This window comes from Phodopus roborovskii, unplaced genomic scaffold (genome assembly GCF_943737965.1).
Source record: "Phodopus roborovskii unplaced genomic scaffold, PHOROB, whole genome shotgun sequence".
Lineage (NCBI taxonomy): Eukaryota > Metazoa > Chordata > Mammalia > Rodentia > Cricetidae > Phodopus > Phodopus roborovskii.
In genome coordinates, this window is record NW_026126962.1 from 224,570 (window position 1) to 249,160 (window position 24,591).

The 24,591-nt window shown below is 45.5% G+C and overlaps 1 protein-coding gene across 1 annotated transcript in view; it reads right to left on the reverse strand.

The window, feature by feature from the left end:
• The window catches only part of Tgfa (transforming growth factor alpha), an 88,386-nt gene that overhangs the window by 30,490 nt on the left and 33,305 nt on the right, over positions 1–24,591 (reverse strand). The window contains 1 exon segment of the mRNA XM_051175023.1: positions 19,227–19,280. Within this exon segment, the coding sequence (XP_051030980.1) occupies positions 19,227–19,280 (54 nt within the window).

Sequence of the window (24,591 nt, forward strand, 5' to 3'; positions counted from 1 at the left end):
GCTAGAATCACGAAGGCATGACCAACCTTATCAGTCAGATCTCTCAATAGCTTTCAGAAGTTGCCTGGGTTCTTCAGCCTGAGATGCAATTCTGTTCATGTTGCCACACCTCCTACTGAGCTTTCTGCCCTTGTTTCCCTATTTTAAGGGTTCTTGAAACTATAATCTGTCCATCTGCCAGAGATAATCCCACTTCCAAGACCCTCAGACTATCTGCAAAGCGCCTTTGGCCACAGAGTTAGTAGCATAGTCACAGTTTTTTTGGGGACTGGGGGTAGACATCTTTGGTGCTCAGTGAAAGCCCTTCTTTTAAAAACATACTTATTTATTTTTATTTTATGTGTATGAGTGTTTTGCCTGCATATATTTCTGGGCACCAAGCCTGTGGAGGTTAAAAGAGGGCCTTATATCCCCTGAAACTGGAGTTATAGTTGGTTGAACTGCTATGTGGGTGCTTGGAACTGAACTGCAATCCTCTGCAAGAGTGGCCAGTGCTTTTTTGCTGAGCCCTCTTTCCAGCCCCAAGACAGCCTTTTAAAGGCAAAGCAGCAAGAAGTGGCTGAAGACTCAGTTCTTGTGTGTGGTGATTCCAGTCTACCCCCAACAGAACCCAGAAATTCAAACATGTGACTCTGCTGGAACCACGTAAGCCTAAACTGCAATGGGAAAACCAGACACCAGAAATCTGACTCCAAACTCAAAGGAACTTGAAAGGTAAGAACCTGAGAAATTCGCACCAAGACTGCGGAAAGTCTCCAAACTATAAATCCCCAAAGACCTTAGTGCTGTTTACCCATAGCTGCTCTCAGCCTCCATCAGGGTCTCCAGTACACAGGCTCCCATTCCTGTCCACTCTTGTATCTCATGGAGACCCCAATCCTTCCCCAGCAGCAGTTATTGCCTCAGAACTTTGAGGTTTTTTAAAAATATTATTATCATTATTATTGTTTTTGGGTGTGCAGGGTGCATATGTGTGATGGGGGCACACGTGTGGAGAGTAGTGGACAATTTGCAGGAGTCTGTTCTCTCCTTCTGTCACATCATCCTTGGGGTTTGAATTCAGGATGGTAGCCTTGGCAGCAACCACTTATACCTGATGAGCCATCTTGTCAACCCCCGCCCAGCTAGTTTTCAACATAAATCCACCCAATGCTTATTTCCTTAGGGTAAATTCTTACAAGTGAATCAGTGGATGAGAAGAGTTTCCCTTCTAACCATGTGATGAGGGTCAGCCAACCTGCTATCATAAGTTGTCAGATCTTACACACCAACAATTCCTGTTTCCAACTCTATCTACTGTGTGCATCAACCCTACCTCACATTGATTTGTATCTCTTTGGAGGCTTCAAGCCTGGACATCTGTTTTGTATTTCTTGGCCTTTCTTGTCCTGAGAAGTTGTTCTTTTATATTGTGCCCATTCAGATAATCTGACAGATTTTCCTATTGCGTTGAGTGAATATTTCATATACTAAAGGTATAAATTCCTTTTAGGATTCAAGTACTGACAGATATTGACTATGTTTTTTTCTGCATTGGTGTCTTTGATGGTGTTCATAAAACTAACTTTTGTATATATTTCCCTATATTGTTTGTTCTTCAATGTTCTAGTCATTTTTTATTTTTGGTCATATAAACATTCTTGTTTCCCCCCCAGTCCTGGGAGTTAAACCCAGGGCCTCAAAAATGCCAGGCAAATGACCTACTTCCCAATCTCTATTACATAATGTATATAATATATAACAAATAGACATAATATAGTGAAAGAAATATAACAAAATATTTTTGCAACAGGTATTCACATGACCCATCTGACACAGGATGACCTTAAATTTCTGATCCTATTGCTTCCACCTCCCAAGTGCTGGGATCACAGGTATGCACTGCTACTATTGCTTTATACAGTGCTGAGAATCACACCCAGGGCTTTGTGCATGTTAGGTAAGCCCTCTGTCACCTGTGCTACATCCCCAGCCTCTCATTTACATTTTCTTAGAGAAATTTTATGCTTCTATCTTTGAAATATTTCAATCTGCCAATATTTATTTTAAAATGTCACTCATATTCCAAATCTAAACCTGTTTATCTTAGATATTTACCATCCTGTGCCAGGAATTGCTCTCTATCTAGAGATGTGAAACACCTCTTTGTCCCATGTCAGAGAGTTATGTGTGACTGGGTCTTGAAGAATACACAATGTCAGGATGAAGGTCAGTAGTTGCTTCAAAACCATAGTAACCAATTAAAACATGGAGGATTAGGGGAGGTTGAATTTCTACCCGTGGCATGAAGTTGTGTTGTGTAACATGAAAAGACCATGATCTGCTGTACAACTTTGAGCTTGTAATTCCTGAAACTGCTGAGCTGGAGAGATTGCTCAACAGTTGAGAGTGTTTGCTGCTCTTGCAGAGAACGCAAGTTTGGTTCCCAGCTGCCACATGGGGACTTATAACCATCTGTGACCCCAGCTCCAGGGGATCAGATACCCTTTTCTGGCCTCTATGAATACCTGCATTCACCCATGCAACACACACACACACACACACACACACACACTCACACACTCACATACACACATACACATGCACACTTAAAAATAAAAATGATCATCTTTAAAGATGTTAATTCACCATGTTGTGTTGTATACAGAAAAATTTAAGAGGGTAAAAACGTTCCCAAAACATCCTGGGAAAGATAGCCTTCAAAGATTTGAAATATAGATTCTGTAGAACACTTGAGAAGAATCTTTAAAAGGTGTCCTTAGGATGTATTTGTGGAATTCCATGGATCTTTCCTTTTAAGGTAATTTATTTGGCAGAATTTCTGCCTTGCTGAGGAAGCACAATGCTATAAAATTGTTCTCCTTAGCACATTCACCAGCAAGGGAAGACCCAAGTTACTTTCAAGATAAAGGAGAACTTGACTAAATGATACCAAAGTCTCCTTTAAAAATAAAATATAATTTATTTAAAGACACAATGTTCCTTTAAACAAAGAGAGATTTGTACCATCAAATGTTCAATAGATAAAATGAAACTGAAATAGTTAAAGCATTTTAACACTGGGACAAGGAAAGGTACATCACTAAGTCAGCATGGAAAGCCCCAGAACAGTCCTAGTTGCACACAAGTTGACATGGGATAAAGTGGTGTTTCATGTTTTCTGGGAAAGAGCTGGTCATACCACAGTGACTCTGAGATGGTAGGGTATGCACTGAGAGAGCTCACATGAGCTATACAGCATCCCCCCCTGCCACTGTCAACTACAGAGTAACTGGCTTGGAAGTACCCTCTCAGAGCACAGTCCAGGTGAAGTCAGACACAGTAGCTCAAGAGCATCTATAATCCCCAAGCTTCTCCAGCAAGATGGGAGGCAGAGCCAAGAGAATCCCCAAGGCTTGTGGATCAGCTAGCCTGGAATATACAGCATCAAGTAAAAAGAAAACCTGTTCCCTAACAAGGTTGTCCTCTGGCCTCCACATGTGCTCTGTAACACACACACACACACACACACACACACACACACACACACACACACACACACACACATTATTATTTTTATTTTTTTTAGCAGGCACTCTGGAGATATGAACTCAGGTGTCACAGAAGGACTATCTCACTACACAGGTCTGTGTGATTACACATTACCCACTGAGCCATCTCCTCTGCTCTCCTTGTCTTTAACAGATATTTTGAGGTTATGGGTGTTTTCATAATGTGTGATTATTTAATTTGTGAAAATAGTAATTTAGCTCCTTTCCTGCCAGGGTAAAGTGAGCAAAGAGCAGGCTGGCTCTCACCCTGGTCTTGGCAGTTCTCAGAGCTCCCTGTCACACACTGAGGTGCTGTGACAGACCCTCATCACTGCTGTCTAGCACTTACCTATGCCTTCTGATCACTGTTAGCATATTTTTATTGTTTTACAAAAACAGACTTAAAAGTTTTACAATGTGTCTGACCTTTTGGTTCTGTAAAACCATTAGTTATCTACAAAATTCATGTTCAGCTAAATTACAAAAAACTCAAAATTGCAAAAATTTTACCATAATGTTTCAAGTAAGTTTGCAATTTTAATTAGGTGGTGCTCATAGCTGCCCTTGTCAGTGTATAGCCTGCAGACCCAATGAGTGGGCATGAGCACATTTCTTCTCCAACAGCAATCACTGCAACCCTCCTGTTCCAGTTAACCTCTACAGCTCTCTCTAAAATACACTCAACTGGAGCCTTCCTTGTTACTTCTGCAGGAAACACAGAGAAATGACCCATCTCAAAGGCTGCAAATAAAAATCTGTGTGTTATAGGAGCCCCTTTAACTGCTCTTCAAAGAAAGCCAACCAAAATACTCCCTCCCATGTGCCTATCAAGATAGAAAAAGGCAAGCCATAGGCTCAGACCTGAATCTACCACAGACTGGTGCATGCTGGGAGGCCTGAGGGCAAATCTCCACGCAGAAGGAGCTTAGGTTATTCTCTGAGTGTGTACTCCCAAAGCAGTTGTTTTGTAGTTGGCAGGCTGTGTGTGCTTGTGTATGTGATTACACACACGGCCACTGGTCCTGTTTGCAATAAGTGAGCCACACGGATCTGACCCAAACCTTCCTGCAAAGCACCAGAAAGCCTTAAGACACTTGTCATGTAGGACACTGCCCCATAAGATACCTGTCAGTCAGGAGGCATGGTGTCCAGAAATATTGCCACTGTCACTTAGTACACAGTACCCAGGAAATACTGCCCCACTGCCGCCTGTCTTCCAGAGACTAATCCCCTTGGGTGTGTCCCACTCCACCCCTGACCAACCGTGCAGAGGAGGTTCAGTTAAGAGGGCAAGATGACAGTCACCAGCTTTCAGGAAGTCTGTGGATTCATCTGCTGTTTGAGTTGCCAGTGTGGCCACTGACAACCCCCAGGAAGGCTGCATGTGCTAGCTGTCCAGGTTGAGCAACTTTCAAGGCCAGCCCATAGCAAGTGCACAAAGTCCTTCATAAATGCTGTTGTTCTTATTTGAAGTGAGGAAAATTACTAGTCACAAGAAGAAAAAGAATTAAAACCAGCTTGTTTTAGTATTAGTGCAGGTGTTTTGTGTTTTTGTTTTTTAAATAATCAAGACTGACTTTAGGAGCACTTTCCAGCTTACAGGACAGTAGCATTCCTGGAACTTGTATGGGTGGGTTAGATAGATCTACACAGGAAGCAGAATGTTACAGAGGTGTGAGGATATAGTTGGTCACTGCTTCTAGGAACTGGCCTTCCCTACCACACACTAGGCTGGATGAGATGGCAGGGTGGAGTCTACTGCTAGGGTCAATGCAGTAGGCATAAGGTTTTGACACCACGTGTTAGTCTTTGTAAACTTGGTACAAACTAGGGTCACTTAGGAAGAAAGAACCTCTACAGGAATTGCTTCTATCAAACTGGCCCAGGGCCATGTCTGTGAGGCAATTCCCTGATTGATGAGTGACATCTGGATGACTGGCTTACTGTAGGTAGTAGTGACATCCCTGGGTAGGTTCTGGGTTGTACAAAAAAGTAGGCTGAGTAAGCCATGGGGAACCAGCCACTAGGCATCTTCCTCCATGGTTCCTGCCTCTGTTCCTGCTTTAGTTCCTGCCCTGACTTTCCTCAATGATGGAGACTTGGAAGTCAAATAAACCCTGTCTTCCTGGTGGTGTTTCCTTGGAAGCAACCCCCACAGGCTCATGTATTTGAATGCTTAGTCCCTAGTTGGGGAGGATTAGGAGGTGTGGCCTTGTTGGAGGAGTGTCCATCTCAGTCTTTGCCTGCTACATAGATCAGGATGCAATGCTTTCAGCTACTCCTTCAGTACCATGAAGGTGTGTTTCCCACTATGGGGATTATGGACTCTCTAAAACTGTAAGCAAGCTCCTAATTAAAAGTTATTTGTATGAGTTGCCTTGGTTGTGGTGTCTTGTTACATCAGTAGAACAGTAACCAAGACACCCCCCCAAGTTGCTTTTGGTCATGGTGTTTATCATAGCAGCAGATAGCAAACCAAAACACTCTATAGTGTTCTATTCCCTGTGCAGATGGAACCACCAGAAAACTGGTATGGGGCTCCCCAGGGCCAGGGGCACCAGCTAGTGTGTGGGCTGTGGGGAAACAGGTATGTGTGATACATGAGTCAGGGTGAATAGGACCCAGGGAAGAGGATAGCTCCAGGTTCATGGTTTGGAGACAGTCTACAAAGAAGGGGATTGAGGCAAGGAAAGAGGGTCCCTGATTTCTAGCTAGTTCATTACCAAGATAAATGGAGGGGAGGATAGTGCTACTGACTGAGGCCTATGTAATGGGGTGGAGGATGTCCTCTGTCCCTCTCTGGTTTTGAGGTGGGGACAGACATCTTCTCCATGTAGAGGAGCATCCAGGGGTACTATCTGGGCCTGTGTTCACACCTGCCAGAGTGTGATGGCTGGTGTTTGCTTGGAGCCACAGGGAGCATATCTCTTCACTTTCATTGGGTCCTCATGGTCACTGAAGTTACACAACTAAGATTTGGTCTGCATCTGCATCAGGGCTCCAAGGTCTTCGTTTTGCCCTACACTTCTCACTGTGGCTACATTCTAGAGCCCCTTAGAAGGGTTAAGAACACCACACTCATGGTGGGGAATCCACCATAGACCTACGAATTAGAATCTCAATGGTGGAATGGATCTGACCCACAGTAATCAAAATAAAGATGGCTAATTTGCACATTTATTCATAAGAATAATTCATAACATACTAATCTATAAAATCCATGATCTGTTGTTTATGACAGTTCATGTCAGCTTTGACTAGCCATGTATTAAGTGCTCCTCAGTGAGGAAAGTGTGTTTCTCCACATGCTGTCTGGAAGCTTTTAGAGATGGAGAGATGTCTTCTTTTTACAAAGGTTCACACATATGGCCTGGGTAGTGGTGGTCTTGGTTGGGGGTAGGGGTGGGTGGGAGGGTGGGGGGCCAGGGGGACTCTCTTACTTAAAAGAAAGTGTTGACTGAGCCCGGTTCTTTTTCTTTTCTTTGAGACAGGATTACTCTGGATTAGAGCTTGCTGTGTAGATCAGGCTAGCCTCAGACCCTCAGGACTGCTTCTGCCTCTTGAGTACTGGGATTAAAGGCCTGTGTCCCCATGCCTTGTCTGAACCAGATTCTAAATAATGCCAGTCTTTGAAAAAGGAGGAGAGTGTGGCACAGGGTGGGGGTTGTAGTTCAATAGCTCAGTAGTAGAGTGCTTGTCTGGCATGCCTAAGGCCCTAGATCTGATCCCCAGTAACACAGTCACACATACAAAAACTACAATATCTTAAAATGCAGTAATTGTCAAGGTTTACCCATGTTTCACAAGTGTCCTGATATGAGTGTCTCATCAGGAGGTCCCACCAGGAAGCACCTGTGACCAGACCCCTGCAACACACTTACAGGAAGAGACCAGACTCCTGCAACACCCCTACAGGAGAGACCAGACCCATGTAACACCCTTACAGGGAGAGACCACCACAGGACCTGAGCTGGTTTAGGATGAATGACAGGATAGACTGACAAAGGAAGACATAGAGGTTCTGGAGATGGACACTCATAAAGCTATCCTATGTAAGTTTTTAAAAAGTAATTTACTACACAGGCCTCCAGGCTCCATAGTCTAAGAACAGTGATATCAAATGGGAATGATTTCTCTGCTTAGACATCTTTCAACAAGTCTGTGGGAGATAATTAGAAGGATAGATTCTCTCTGGCTAAACCAGAAACTTGCTGCATTGTGGCCACCTGAGGTGCCCAGCAGAGAGGGACACTACACACATTAAAGCTGAACCAGGAGAATACTTCTTTTTATCCCTGACAACCAGCTTTGTAATCTACGGGGTCACCCATGTTTCACAGGTCCCCTGACACAGTGTCTCATCAGGATCTGCAAGGAGGTTCTGTCAGGAAGCATCTGTGACCAGACCCTGCAAACACTTAGGAATCTTGACAGCTAAGAACAAAATCCATCACAGGACCTGAGCTAGCCTTGGCTGAACAGCAGGACAGACAGACAAAGGAAGATTATATAGCTTTGTGTCAAGAAAGAAGGCAAAATATTGCTGCTAGACACATGTGCTTACATGGTATTACTATATGCACATGCTATCCATACACATACATGCATATGAGATCACACACATTTTATGTTAAGATGAATATCTAATTTTAATTTTTATTATATTTTATATGCATTTGCTGTGTGTGTAAATGTGTGTGCCAACAGAGGTTAAAATCATAGAGGTAAGGTATTTAGAATCCTGCATTCCATTACCATCTGGGTTTGAATCCCACATTCCCCTCTTTCTAGTGACCTTGGGCAAATTTGATAACTTCCCTGTGCCTCAGTTTTGTCAAGTGTAAGATGCAGTTGCTAAAATTACCTTCTTCTTTGAGTTGCAGATATTAAATGATGCTAAATAGACCAGCACCCAGCACATAGCAAATATGAACTGTTAGTTCACCTTGGAACTATATGACTTTAACATGACGAATAAACACAAGCTCATTGTGAAATGTTGTTGAACTCTCACAGAAGCTTTGGCCATTATGTGTATTGATTCAATAATATGTAATTAATAAAGGTTCAGCTTCTATTTGCAGGGCTTGTGCCTTTGATATTTAAAATTAGATTTTTGGCTAAGGCAGGAAGAGCGCTACAAATTCAGTCAGGCTAGGCTACATATGAGTTCCAGGCCAGCCTGAGCTACAGAGTGAAACACTGGACACACACACACACACACACACACACACACACACACACACACACACAGAGGGAGAGAGAGAGAGAGAGAGAGAGAGAGAGAGAGAGAGAGAGAGAGAGAGAGAGAGATTGGTAGATTGGCTGGGAAGTATTGACCCAGGGTTGAGTCAGAAGCTGCCCACAGTGGTCCCTGTGGTAAGGACTTAGGAGTCTGTCTTCTCTCTGCTGGCTTTTATTTAACTGGGTGTCAGTTGCAAAGTGTGCTGAACCTGACTTTAATAGAAGATACTAGACTTTATAGAGGCATGTCATAGCCTATCACAGTATTGGGAAGATATGTTTGTGGTGGATTTCAGAGTGACATGTGACACCTTCCTCTTCTGAGATTTCAAAACATCTTCCTAGATCTACTGGGCAAGATGCAGAGGGGTACTTGCCATAGTTCAAGCCCCTTGAGTAGAGATGAGAGAAGGCCTATGCTTATAAGCCACTGAGTGACAAAGGGAAAATAAAAGATGTCCCTTCTGCCTTGGGGCCTCAAGGTTGCTATATGAGTCCTCTGCTCTGCTTCATCTCACCCCATTTCTAGGCCGAGGAATTCAAGAAACACTTTAGACAAAGGAACCTGGTCACAAAAGGGTCAGATGCATGACCCATCTGGGAAGTAGGATATGACTTTCAAGTTCAGGATGAATCTATGAACTGCAGGTTTCAACAGTGTAGAAGCTATGACTCCAGCTTGAGTCCCCAGGAAACACAGTCACCATCCTGCCTCAAAGCCACTGTGTACTTTCCATAATCCCAGATAGGCCAGTGGGGAGAGCGGGCTTTGAGGTGAGGGCCCTATTTCACTTCAAATTCAGACATGCCTTATTCCAGAACCCAGCTGAAGAGAAGCAAGGGCTACAGGGATGGGGACTGTCATTCAAAGGTGAGAACATCTTGCTTTTAAGGGCAAGCACCATTCAGCCTCTTCCTCCCACCAAGCTCTAGCAAAATGTGACTAAGGCCCAAGAGCACAGATTTATAGGCCCTGTGCTGATGGGAACCCGGGTCTATATTTTTACTCAGTGAGATGACTGTCACAGCACTGAAGTGTCAGGTCTCAGCACTCAACGGCAAGGCATACAATAGCCTCATAAAGACAGTCTTACTTCACAGGACCTGCTTTTCCAGAATGACACAAAGCATGGAGACCAGCAGTGGGTAGCAAGGGACAATGTGGGAGGAACACTTCCAGTGTACACACAGAGCAAAAGCCTCATCTTTTAATAAGAACTCCACCAAGGAAGAAGCTGGGGCACAGGGGCCACATCTCCCAGTTGTTCTCAGTCTGTCTTAACAGATGAGATGTCCCTAGGGTTGGGAATGCTAAAAGTGAGACATTTCCAGTGTACAATTCCTCCCTGTGCAACAAGGTGACCCCACCCTCCACCCCCGTGGATGGTACATGGGAAATAGAAGTTGAAAATGTATTTAATGCACTAAGCTGCCAAACACTTGAGCTTGAATGTACTCACAGTCTTAGTTAGCCTACCACCAAGCAAAGCCATCTAACACAGGGCCCACTTTATAATAACATGCTGAGGATCCTGGGGGTATATGTGAAATGGTAAAGAGCTTGTCAGGCAAGCCTGAGGATTTCAGTCCTATGCCCTGGGTCCTATGCCAAGGTGACCATTGAGAACAAACTCTACAAAATTGTCCTCATAATAAGTCAAATTCTTAAGAAGTGCTAAGTGCAGCTGGGTGGTGGTGGCACACACCAATCTCAACACTCAGGAGGCAGAGGCAGGAGGATCTCTGTGAGTTTGAGGCTAGCCTGGTCTATAGAGCGAGTTCCAGGACAGTCAAGGTTACACAGAGAAACCCTGTCTTGAAAAACAAAAGAAGAAGAGGATGAGGATGGGAAGAGGAAGGGAGGAAGAAGAGGAGTTTGTGTGGCTCATTCACTGCTACTGTGGCACAAGATTGCTGTAAAGCAAAGCAAAACAAAACAAATAAACAAACACAAACAAACAAACAAAAACAAAAACACTAGAAACCAAACCATCATGACTAACAACCCTGCAATCAGTTCCTGTAAAGAAGACTGATTCAGGAGCCACAGGGCCACAAAGTTATGCTACAACTGATGAGGAGACATTCAACTGGATGGCAAAGCCACAGGGAAGGCTGTGCTGCCACCAGCATCTGGGGCCAGGTTTCAGGGCACAAGGCACAGGTGTAGGTGTGTGTGCTGAGCTTAGAAACTGCACAGCCTGACTAGCCCTCAGTGATCACCGAAGCTGCTAGACACCCAAGAAAAAGGGAATAACAAGTTAATCTACTAGACACGATTATTGCAAACTTGTTTGCCCTTTATTTTTGCATCTGGTCATAACATTTGTAAATCTAAGGTATATCTTTTCATTTCACCTTTTCTTACACGAATATCATGTGTATCTTCCTTTATCATTGTACATTTCATTTCTTCCCTAGCAGAATTTTTAAAAGCATATTTGTAACCCTGGAATTTGGGAGGTAGAGGCAGGAAAACCTCAGCTACATAGTGAGTTTGAGGTTAGCCTGGGCTACATGAGACTGCCTGAACAACAACCAATGTGATTTTTTTTGTGTGTACGGGAGGATTTTCTTATACAGCCCAGGCTAGATTCAGACTCCTGCCTCAGCTTCCCAAGTGCTGGAATGGCAGGCATGAACCATCATGCCTGGCTCAATAACACAATTAAAAACTAAAATACAAAAATGTATTGTGTACGGGTGTTTTGCCTGCAAGTATGTGCACCACCCGCATACAGTACCCTCAGAGGCCAGAGAAGGGGGTTGGAGACCCAGAAACTGAAGTTACTGGGTCTGTGAGCTGCCACATGAGTACTAGAATTGCACTCAGGTTCTCCGAAGCAGTGCTGTCAGCTAGAATCATGTCTCCATCCCCTAATCAGCATAGTTTTGAAGGACCATTTTCTCTGGAACTGTTTCCCCTTTTTCAGACACTTAAAGACACCTTTTGCCCCAGTGGGGAGCAACCTAACTCCTGTCATTGTTTTTATAACACAAATCCCTAGAAGGGCCATGGTGGGGTCTCAGGGTGTGCACAATGTTAAAGTTCTTCTATATGGGCTAACACTAAGCTGCTCAAGGGCCAGTCTGGGATACATAGGAAGAACCTGTCACAATTTGTCAATCTCAGAAAGGTTACACACCCATTGGCAATCAATGTTGCCATCCTATGATGCAAACAAAAGATGTCTCAAACTCTACTATCATTCTAGAAAATACATGAAGAAAGGGCTTACTTCATTTTACACTTCCAGATCACAGTTCATCTTTAGGAAAAGTCCAGGTGGGAATGCAAATGAGAAGAGGAAACAGAGGCCTTGGAGGAGCACTACTTGCTGGCTTGCTCAGTGGCTCATGCTTAGCTAGTGTTTTTATATACCCCAGAACCACTGGCCTAGGGATGGTGCTGTCTGCAGTATGTCAATTAATAATCAAAACAAGCCCTTACAGACATGCCCACAGACCAACCTAATAATGACAATTTACTCAATTGAAGTTATTTTTAGGCAATTCTAGGCTGTGTCCAATTGACATTGGGGCCTGGAAGATAGCAAATTGCTCAATAAACATATGCAATGTAGAATGGTTCCCAGGTCATTTTGAACTATGGGTACCAGGCTCCTTTCCTTCAGGTCTGACTAGGAAATCTACCATCTTCCTCAGGCCTCACTGCCTTCTAGCCCCTTATTACCCTGGAGGTTTCCTCTGTTGCTTCTGCAGCTCCAAGGTATCAAGGAAATCATATTTTTTTTTTTTCAGACACAGGATGACTGGCCTTAAGATGTTCTTCATGGAAGACAGAGTAATGCCCCAGCCTATGTGTGACCTCTAGGTCTCTACATGTGTTCCTTGGACCAGCTGGAACATCCAGTACTTCCCCAACAGGACTCTGGGGCCAACTCTTATCTAAGCAGTCACATTTTGCACAGTTGGATGGAGGGAAGGTGCTGTTTCTGTAGGATACGGGTTCTGTTTTTGGCAGGATGGCTGCAGTTTAGCAAGGTGCAACTGAATGCAATGGATGAAAACTTAACTTAGGTTAAGAACACCAGCAGCAGGCATGACGGGCAATGGGCAGGTGAAGAGCCAGTGGAAAAGCATTCCAAACCTCCTGTGAGCTAACAGGCTTCTGAATGTATCTCTGTGCTCCACAGGGAATGCTGGAGAAGGGAATGCTGGAGAAGTAGCAAAGAGACGTTTCAGCTACTTAAAACAAAGATGGTGTCTCTTTGGACTTTAAAATTGTTCCTATGCAGCTTATTTTATTTTTGTTTAATCAAATAAGCAGAAGGTCTTCCCGTGGGAAAAAATAAAAAAGAACACCAAGTCTTAGGTCGGGCATTGGTGGTGCATGCCTTTAATCCCAGCCCTGGGGAGGCAGAGGCAGGTGGATCTCTGTGAGTTTGAGGCCAGCCTCGTCTACAGGGCTAGTTCCAGGTCGGGCTCCAAAGCAATATGGGGAAAAACCAAAAAACCAAACCAAAGCAAAGCAAAACAAAAAACACCAAGTCTTCATAGTTTGCAAATGTGGCTTTCTTGAGAGAAGTCTATCATGGTGTGTCCCAGTTTTGATGGCATATCCCTATAATCCCAGCTCTTGGGAGAGGCAGAAAGATCAAGAGTTCAAGACCACTCTCAAATACATATCAAGTCAAAGGCCAAGGTCGGTTTGGGCTATACATGGCCCATCTCCAAAAACCAGACCAGATCAGACCAATTATCATCCCGACCTGACTGATCCAATGCACTTCTTTGACAGGGTTCACACTTAGTTCTCTTCAGGGCTGCATACAATGCCTCATCCACAGAATGTTCTCAACAATGTATGGGAAATAAATGTTAAGCACTAAAAACAACAATATAGTAAGACTTCTGCAGGCCTAGATTCTAAAATTCTTTGAATTTTATCACTTGCCTAGCTTCCTCCAAAGATAATGACTGCCCTTCTAGCTCATCTTGTGCCAAGCCTTTCCCTTCTTCTCTTGGCACCATTGGATCAAGGCCCTCAGCCAGCACAAGTTCAGGTAGGTGGTTTCCATAGTTGACAGCCTATTTCTGTTCTTACCAGTTAGATTATATGTTTACCAAGTGGCCATTGTGTTTGTGCTCAAACCTGTTTAAGTCAGTTGTAGTCATTACTGTATTTGTGTAATTTAATTATATATTATGTAAATTAATGAAATATCTGCACAGAGGAGAGCTACTGTTCCTGTGAGTTTTGAAAAGGCCTGATGAAGATGGGCATGTCAAAAGTGATCTGCTGTCATGTTTCTATATCTTTGAAAACATACAGGCCAATTAGGCTGGCACACAGCAGAAAAAAAGCAAGAGACCCTGTGTCAGACAAGGATTGACACCCAAGTCCTAGCACTCATCCTGAATAATTCTAGGGATTCCATGAATACTTTAGAAATGCGGTTCATGCCCCCACTGATAGGAAACCAAGGTACTCTTAGCCAGTGAGCCTGGGGAGCAATCCATTTTCATGTTTTGTGTTCTGTTTTCTCCCAAAGAAGCCTCCCCTTGAAAGGCAACAGACATAGCACAATTTGCTTTGCAAACAATAACAGGTAGGGTTCAGCAGATGGCTCAATGGGTAAAGTGCTTGCTGCAAAAGCCTGGTGACCTGAGTTCTGATCCTCAGCACCCAGGCAAAAAAGGACAGGCACAGAAGCACAAACCTTCAATCCCAGAAATGCAGGGACAGGAATACCCCTGGTGTTTTCTGGCCAGCCAGCCTAGACATATCAGTAAGCTCTTGGCTCAGTGAGATACTTTGTCTCAAAAATAAGATGGATCTTCTACAGTTTTGTAGAGGACTTGAGTTAAAGTTAGGGTTTAGTTTCCAGCACCCATCTGGTAGCTTCACCATCACCTGTAACTACAGTTCCAGAGATTGAAACCTCTTCTGGTTTCTGCAAACTCCTATACATTACACAGGCAGGCACATACCCGAAAATAATTAAGAGAGAATCTTTTTGTTTTTTTAAAATGACAAGCAATTGAAGAAGACAACACATGTCAATTAGTCTCTAAGTCTCAATGTGTACAAGTATACAAGTACATACACACCTGTACAGGCATGTACACCACACATATACACACTGTAGCAGATGAAATGAGGAAGTAGATGACAACAAGGACACACCCTGGAAGGCAGGAAGACTCATTTTATCCGGAAGCTCCTCTACGAAAGCACTAGGCAACTGCACACAGGTGTGTGCAGCTTTATCCTGAACTGCTGTACAGCAAGCTCCTTGTGTGAGGCACTGATTTGAAACAGGTGAACCATGTACCTGGGTCAAACATGTGAGCCTTCTAATTTTAGAATGACTTCAGCTTCCCATATGGGAAAACTGTAGACAATGGAACGGGGAAGCGTTTTGAGGTTCTGAAAAGCTTTTGTTAAAGGAGGTGAGCAATGAGGAGAGTCCTGGCTGGCTGGCTGGCTGACCCACGTTCTGCCTGCTTTGTAAACAAGAAAAGCCTTCAAAGGCTTTCCCCTCTAATCTGACCTGCCTTGCTGTCCAGCCCAGCCACAACTCTCATTTCAGCAAATTGGAATCTACAGTCCCCAGTGATGCCTGACCTGGCCACTATCTCCCCAAGCAAGTGAGAATAGTGACACACCCTACAAAGAACCCCACAGTGAAGTTTCCGTGTTCATCATTTTTGAATAGTCTCTCAGAGACTGCATTAAACAAAGTCCTCAAACATGCAAGGTCAGGTGGGTGTCCATAGACACTGGTCAAAGGTGAAAGATGAAGAATTGGAGGTGGAGAGAGCCACTTTGAGGAACGTGCAAGCCGCAGGAGTCTGGCTCCCAGGGACCCATAGGGGCCCTCACCACACCTTGGTCATTACAGTGAGTTTCATGAGAAAAGAACCAGATAAGCGGCCTGGGAATGTGCAGCATTGCTGAGGGCGAGGCAAAGGGCTGCCCAACAGCTTCGTGACTTGGTGCATTCTGTCCTTTTAAAAGGGGCATCCAAGAGTGCCTTTTGAATATAGGTTGGAGTTTTTTTCCTAAGGAGGGTGTGGCTGGTGTTCTAAACTGTGGGTGCTGACACCCTCACCTGCATCCAGCTGATGTTTCTCTTTGAGTTTTATAAATAGATACCCAACAATGATTAAAGTTTATGCTCCAAACTTCAGAGCATTGATTTCACTCCTGTGGCAGTCTATGGTCAAAATGGCACACGGAACAGCCAGTGATACCTCCAAGAAAAGTTCACAGACTATGTCGTCACCCATTATGTGGGCTTCTGGAGGGCCAGACAGATATGTCCAATTCTTTGTAGGATTTTAACAACCAGAGGGTTGAGATTTGAAGATACAAGAGCATCCTTGAGATGCAACATCCCAGGAGAATCAAATGCAGCTGTCCCTTTGTATCCAGCAGGGAAGGACCAGTCCAGATTGAAACCCAAAGATGCTCAAGTCCTTACAGGAAACAGTGTAGGTTACACTCATGTTCCCGCGCAAGTGCACACACACACACACACACACACACACACACACACGCATGCAGGCCCAAAAATGACATCAGTGTCTTCCTGGATTGTTCTTCACTGTATTTATTGAGGCAAGATCTCTCAGCTAGTCTAGCTAGCCAGCTTGCCCCAGGAATTGACCATCTTCCCCTCCTAAATGCTGGGATTATATGGAACCACCATGCCTGTCCATTTTATATGTGGGTTCTGGGGATCTGAACTCTGATCTTCACAATTCCACCAAGCCATTTCCCTAGCCCCTTCCTACATATTTTAAATTACCTATGCATTACTATAATATACAAAACAATGTATAAACGTGCCAAAGTCTATACATATTTAGTGTGCTTGCCATTTTTTTCCAGGTAGTTTTGGTCCTTTGACTTCTAAGATGCAGAACCTGTAGATATGGAGGGCCAACTCTTCATAGCGGTCACACCATCATTCCCTGCCTGACTCAGGGCAGACATCAGCAAGTGATCACTGACTGCAATGCTCTCTAAAACCTGAAGGTATCCTCAGAATCTCCCATCAGGACAGCCATGTGGAGATTCTTGGGCCATTGCTTTCTCAGTCCCACAGATGAGGAAACCAATCAAGTAGACACTTGAGGATTAACCTGTTCAGGAACTTGGAAAGTCTGAAACCAAGCCGGCCCCACCAAAAGATCCTGGTCTCCTCCCTGAGGCCCCATGTTCTCCACTGTTCCACCCAAAGTAAATGCCTGAGAAGCCTTTACTGATGCAATCCAGTTTCCCACACCTCTGGCAACCTCCACCCTTCAGTTTTGGGGATCTAAGAGAATGAAACTAAGATTTTGGCAAGAAAGGCCAAGGGTAACTGCCTGCCTGCTCTAATGGCATGTATACTTCCCCCAATCAAAAACAAACAAAAAACAAATTCCATGTTCTTCTGAGCAGGGGTCCCACCCTTGATTGGCACATGGAGCCTGCAATTTTCTCTCCGAAATGTTCTGTAATGCTGGGTCTGCCAGAGGCCCTTGTGGCACCATTGCCACTCAGGGATGTATTGAATCAAATGTAGATACAGTGGCTTCTAGTTCTGATCAACGATGTGGACAGCTGTGCCCATGCACTACTGTCCTGAAATTCCTTGTCCTAACCCTAATGGATGCTTCTGGAATTTAGTATAGGAGCCAATCAATACCCAGGGCATGGGGGAGGGGGAGCTCAGGTACAAATGAATAAAATTTCCAAAACAGAGTTCACATGAAAAAAATTATACTTATCAGGCAATGTAAGAAAACACCAAAATAAGCACAAATTAACACTGAGGGCTGGGAAAATGGCTCAGTCAATAAAATGCATGCTGTCCAAGCATGAGGATCTGAGTTCAAGCCCCAGAATTCATGTTAAAAAGAAGGCAGAGATAGGACCTCCAGGGTCCAATGGCCAACCAGTCTAGCCTAATTGGTGTGCTCCAAAACACTAAGAGATCCTATCTCTAAAATGATGGACTGTGTTTCCAAGGATGATGTCCAAAGCTGTTGTCTGGTCTCCACAGGCACATTTGAGCTGTTCCCACCCCAGGATTTCAGCAAAACCAAAGAGAGCCAGTCTCACATTTATCATTCATCTTACCGAGAATAGCCAGTGTTCAGACAAGTAGCCACCTCCCTTTTCCCCAGAGGGGAAGTGGTTTGGGGCCTTCTGTAAAGTGCAGTGTGCTTCTGTTCTGGCCTGTCAGAGTGAGCTTCCATGGGAGCTAAGTCATTAAAGAGTCCAGGCAGCATGGCAGGGGACAGACTTGATGTGGGGGGGTCTCTGTGAGAAGGGTACATTCTGAACACTTGCTGAGGTTGGGCACATTCCCTCATGAGGAAATTCAGGAGGGAAAGGGGAACTGGGGCTTCAGACAAGGTGGGGCCGGTGATTTTCTGGCTGAAGGATCAGTTCTGCCAAGAGGACCTATAGCACTCCAAGGAGGCTCAGCAGGAGCCATTCCAGGGCCCTGAGCAAATAGACTCAAGCAGGATATCACTAGGCTCTGTCTGTATGGATAGACTTGAAGGGGTAACATAGTCAAGGGTATCCTTCCCACTGATAGTGACATCAGCATTTGCCACCATTCCAACCTGTTTCAATGGAGTGACTCAGTAGCCAGCAGGTCTCCATTCCACCTGGCTGACCCAGCCACAAAGCCTGCATGTTTTGGGTGCACAGTTTGGTTTAGAAGGATGCAAAGCACAGCAGGGCCACACAACCAGCATCTCAGCCTCCCAGAGCTGCCTGAAGGTATGTACTTCCATCAGGTACCAGAGTGAGTAGTGACTCCTGCTTGGCCTCATGCTTAAGTTCCCTCAAGCCCAGGCTGTAAGTGTTGCAATGGTATCTGGTACTTGCCAGATGGCTTAGTGGGTAAGTGCCTGTGACACAAACACGAGTACCTGAGTACATACACACACCTCTGTCCCAACACACCGAAAAGCAGGAATCAAAATCATTAAGACAACCATTATTATGTACAAAGACTAGCTAGAAGCCCATGAAACGGAAGGGTTCCCTGGTACACTGAGATGGTGAGGGCTTTGTCTCCCAACTCTCAGAAGTACTGAGAGAGAAGACTGAAAAGAAGGGGGTGGGTGGGAGGTAGAATAACTAAGCAAAGGTCACTGGGCAGAAATGGACAAGAGTTTTAGAAATCTAATCATTACATGGATGGTAAAGTATGGACAACTTCAAGCTCTGAGGTCCTGCAGGCCCCAATTTACCTGCCACATTGGTTGTCTAAACAGGTGAAGGACTCTTAATGGGACACCCCTGAGGGAAAAATGTATAGTCCTCTTGGGTTATGGTGTAGGCCTTTCAGTACACTCTCTTCTGCCTGCCCAGAAGAGATAAGAGGGTTCAAGGATAGGCAAGTGCCCCTGGAAGGGAGCTCTCCAGATGTGAGGCAGGACCCATACCCCATCCACATCCAGGGAGGATGGACTCACCGCTCAGGGGGGATGTGCTGTTTTCCAGAGCCTGACACACAGCTAACATGAAACCTGTAAGGGAAGCAGAGAAGGTGGATAAGTGTCTCCTCAGAAAAGAACTTCCTTGGAGGTCAAGCAAAGACTTCAGGATTTTATTAAGGGGCCAACAAATATGTCTTTGAGGGTCTCAGGGCAAAATGAAAGCAGGAGCCCCTTGTGCCCAGTGATGTAGTAGGCAGTACCCTGGGAACTAAGGCTCCCATTGACTTTCTTCATGAGACACAGACTCCAAGACAGTACAGTGAGGCCCACATGCATGGCCACATGCATGATCCATAAAGCCACTTCTGACAACAGGTGACCCATATGTGTCCTCAAGTTACAGAGGTGGATGTTTGTGGAAACAGAGCAGAAGGTTCTTGAAAAGAAGGGAGCTCCTGTGAGTTTTGCCATCATCATAAATTAACTTCCGTGACCTGAAAGGCAGAGAGATGCCTCAGGCAGCCCTGCAGAGGAGGCTAGGCCCTAGGAAGACTATTCTAGAAGGCTGAACCCCTCAGCCACTGCAAAAATCAAGGTAGGTCTTATCTGCCCCTCTACCGCAGTGTAGGATCTATGTGACCTTTGAGGTGCAACAGCTGGCTCCTGTTTCTCAGAGGAAATGTCTCCTTCCTATAGTCCACATGTTCACAGGAGTCTCCAGACAAATCTTCCATGCACACACCCAGGAGTCCATTTCTGCCAGAGCCAGAAAAGGTTGGGGGTTGTGCCCTCAGAGCTATGGCATGGTCACATCCTGATGCTGTGGGCACTGCCACAAACCACTCTGGCTGAAGTCAGTCTGAGACCCGTAATCAGTCAAGGCTGACATGGAAATGCCTGGCATACCTCAGGACAGAGAGCATGACCAATCTGTCAGCATATGTCCCCAAATCACTGAGTGATCCTTAAGCCTCCTCCCTGCCTGAACCCTGCCTGTCAGGACAAATAGCATAAACACAGTACTGAGCATTAACCCTGCCAGCCTCTGGAGCAAAGTCAGGGGATCTGGTGTACAGTGGGGCCAGTCCCCTACCTGGCACAAAGCCCCTGCATCCTTCTACTTCTCACCTGTCAGCTGCCAATTGCCAAACTCATGAAGGCATTTCAGGAAGTAATTAATGGCTGCAAAGAACATATGTTCCTCTGAGGAAAGAACACTTTGCTTTTATTTATGATTCTAGAAAGGTGACAATAATAGTTCCCTTCTGTCCCCTCACTTCCCATGATGCCCTGGCTTCACTCTAGCTGCTATGGGCCTGGATCAGGCAGAACAAGGCTCAGACTCTCCTCTTAGGTGCCATGTGCTATGGTTCCACAACCCACACAGGTTTCAGACATTCTCATCTTATTCTTTTCATGACCCTAGAAACAAGTTCCTGCCAGTCTCTCCATCTGTGGGGATGCCCAGGAAACTGAGCCTTAAAGTTTCAGAAATCTGCCCAAGCTCCTATGCTACAATGAAACTTGAGTCTACCCACTTGCAATGTGCAAGACACTGTTGTGTGAGTGTGCCCGCCGGCTGGTCATGGCACACCAGCAGGTATGTTTCCATTGGTATGACCCTTCTGGCTTAATCCAGAGACCTGGCAGGCCCAAAGGTCTTATAGAGGCTACAACTTTACCTCCTGGGATTTTTTTCTCCTTTCCCTCAGTTTCCCCATAAGACAGACCTGAGCTGTCCCACCTGCATATTCTGGGAAGCCAGCACCCACCCTCCATGTGGCCTGATGTCTGAAGGCCTTCTAGGAACATGTGGCTTTGGCAGACATGAGGCTCTGAGAAGCCAAGGGGCCACCACAGAGCCGGCTTGGGCTTAGAAAGACACAGTCTAGCCTCAGGTTCAGCAGCAGGCAGGAGCCATGAGTCCCTCTAGGCTGAGTGTCAAAGCCACCTGGCACTGGTCCTGGGGATGGGAAGGCAGCTTGTAGGGCCACCGAGCCAGCTCTCCTCCCTTGGGGACAGGCATCCTTTCAAGGCTGTCCTGCTAGGATCTCATTCTCATGTCTATCTAAATAGCTCCCAAGTAGGAAATCCCAACTGTAGACTTAAAAAAAAAAAAAAAAAAAAAAAAAAAAAAAAGGAGGGCAGTGGGTGGTGTTGAGGGAAAAGCTACACACAACTGAAGAGGATCCTTAGGGAAGCCTGGTCCCAGTTCTCAGCACAAAGCTGGGACCCAGGACCCAGGGCTGCCCTCAAGGCAGGGTGAACTCACCATGCTTGTAACACAGCTGTCTGCCACTCAGAAACTTCAGATAGAAACAAACAAGGTGATAAAGAAGGCTAACCCATGCTTTGGAGTTTGCAGGAGTGGACACTCCCAAGCCTATCTGTGATGGAAAAGTGGGAAATGACATTGAGAGGGCTGGTCACTCCTGTTCCCCTGGGTCCCAGAGGAGGGACACCCACTCTTGAGCCCAACTCCTGACTAAGACAGACAGTCTAGGACAGGGACACAAGCTGGGCTTTCAGCCTGAGACAGAACCCTCTGCCCTCGATTGCCCATCGCTTGGCAATCACTTCCTATGGGCAAGTGCCAGGCCTAAGGGGGGCATCTTCAGGCTCCTGGCTGTACCAGCTGAGGTGAGTGTGTCCCTACCCTGGCCTCTGTTGCAGCCTGTTTGCTCCTAGGCTTCTGTCTCTTCCACTGAATGGCTCAGTGGGAACCTGGCAAGAGCTCCACATGTCATCTGTTTGTACCTCTAAGCCTGGAGGGACAAGACTGAGTGAAGTCCTGGTGCTGAGGGAAGATGGAGTTGGATCCAAGTCACAGCAGGTGCCTTTGGGTACAAATGCTCTGGGTTTAACAACAGCACAGGGGAGGGGTGGGCAGGAGCTGGGCTAGAGAGGGACAGAAGGATGCATGAGCATTTGGGGGTTGCTGCTAGTCTCCCTTTCTGCCTCTTTATCTCATTGGAGGTGGAGAGCCATGAGGAACAGAGGAGGAGTCAAGGAAGAGGTGAGTAACCTCCTGTGAGACCCTGCAGTTTGGTACCAGGTCTGCAGGGCTCCCAGTGGCACAAGAATTCTTGTGAATGGGAAACCAGATCCTAGGCCCTGCTGAGATAGACCAGTAAGTGTTTGCCTCACAAATTCCCCAGTGAAGAGGAGCCTCCCAGTCTCTGCTGGGAAGAGGTGTCAGTTTACCCTTGGCCCTGCTCCCAGAGGTGCTGTGCTCCAGAGGAGCAGGCAAAGCTGCAGAGGAACTGGCCAGACAGGACAGGGAGAAGTCTGGGGACAGTGAGGCAAGGTGTTTGGAAAGACAAGAGACCCAGGAATGAGTCACTAGACAGATGGCCCCATGGCACACAAGGCTCTTTCCTTAGCCACCCTATCTCTAGAGCAGTCTTCCAAATCACAGGCTGGACCTTGGCATCCAGGAAGAGAATTTGGTGGGGAACTCACTGGCCAAGGTCAGTGCTTTATCAGGAGATAGGTTCTGACACATAATGGAACTGGAGTTGTGGATGGTTGTGAGCTGCCAAAGTGGATCCTAGGATTGGAAGCTGGGTCCTTTGGAAGAGCAACAAGTGCTGTGTGCTGGCCGTTTTTGTGCCAACTTGAACACAAGTTAGAGTCATCAGCCTCAGTTGAGAGGCTACCAGGAAGTCCAGCTTTAAGGCATTTTCATTTAGTGATCAATGGGAGACGGACCTAGCCCATGGTGGTGGTGTCATCCCTGGGCTTATGGGTTCTATCAGAAAGCTTCTTTTTTTAAGGAACCGTCAGCACGTTGTTGTTGAAGTGTGGAGTTGTAACTCTGTGTGGACTGTGGACAATATATACTTAAATGTCACATTATTGCAAAATGGGTGTTTTATCCAGGTACTCATACACTATTTTTTTTGTACTGCTGGTATTGTACCAGAAACATTTTCTTTTATTGTTACTTGCTTTTTAAACTTTGTTTAGCCACTTAAAGAAAATCTGCTTATGACACAATTTGCCTCAAATCCATTCCAAGTTGTTTTCCAATAAAAAAATTACAATTTACCCCCCCCCCCCAAAAAAAAGAAAGCTAAGCAAGCTAAGGGAACAAGCCTGTAAGCACCTTTCATGGCCTCTGCATTAGCTCCTGCCTCCAGGTTCCTGCCCTGCTTGAGTTCCTGTCCCGACTTCCTTCAGTGATGAACAGCAATGTGGAAGTGAAAGCTGAATAAACCCCTTCCTCTCAAACTTGCTTTATGGTCATGGTGTTTCTTCACAGCAGTAGAAACCCTGACTAAGACATGCTCTTAACTGCTGAACTCCAACCCCTTGTTAGTTTGTGTGGGCACAGGGTCTTTTCCTGGCCAGAAACTCCAGTGAGTTCCAGGAGCCTGACTCCACCTTACTATGCTGGGATTACAAACACACTGGACCTGGCTCTTTCCATGGGTTCTGGGGGTCAAACTCAGGATTTATACTTGCAAGGCAACCAACCACTTTAATGATCAAGCAATCTCCCCATATATATATATATTCACACACACATATATATATTCATATATATATGAATATTTATATATAGATGTTGAAATATTTTGGGAACAGGAGCAAAGTCCAAACAGAAAATTAATTTGTTTCATATGTATATCCTATGAATAGTCTCAGTGTCATTGGGCTTAGTAATTTTAGAGTATCTGCCTGGTGACTGTGAACTGTTCCAGAAGGTCAGGTGTGAAACATTCTGCTTAAAGCCTCATCTGGGCGCTTAAAACACTGCAGACTTTGGACCACAGGTTTTCAGTCTGGGTGAGCAGCCTGTATGATGCTCCTTATTTAGAGGTGAGAAGACCCCAGCAGAGCACTGGGCCATGGGCTCATTCTAAGCACTACATAAAACCAGGTGTGGCAACACACACCTGCAGCCCCCAAACTCAGGAAGTGGAGGTGGGAACATCAGAGATCCAAGGCCATCCTCAGCTCTATAGGGAATTCTAGCACAGATAGGCTGCTTCAGGCCATGTCCCTTTTGGCTAAGGCCAGGCATGCTCAGTATGGGCAACGCAGGCAGGCAGGAGCCCAGAGCCTAGCTTTGACTAGGAATTTTTTTTTTTTTTTTTTTTTTTAAAGCAAGTCCTTATCCTCTTCTCCTCTCCTTCCAGTCCCCTTCCTCCTTCTTTACTGCCATGTAGTTCAGGCAGGTCTTGAATTCAGAGCAATCCTCCTGCCTTATCCTTTTGAGAGCTGGGATTGCAAGCATGCACCACCATGCCTGGACCAGTTTCATCTTTTCCCACTTTGGGCACTGTCTTAGATAGATGACATGGTTGAATCTCCAGCTTACAGGCAGTTATGAAGTCAGAGGGCTGCCCACCTCAGCTAGCTAGCTGGGGGCAACAGACCACATTTGACTCTTTCT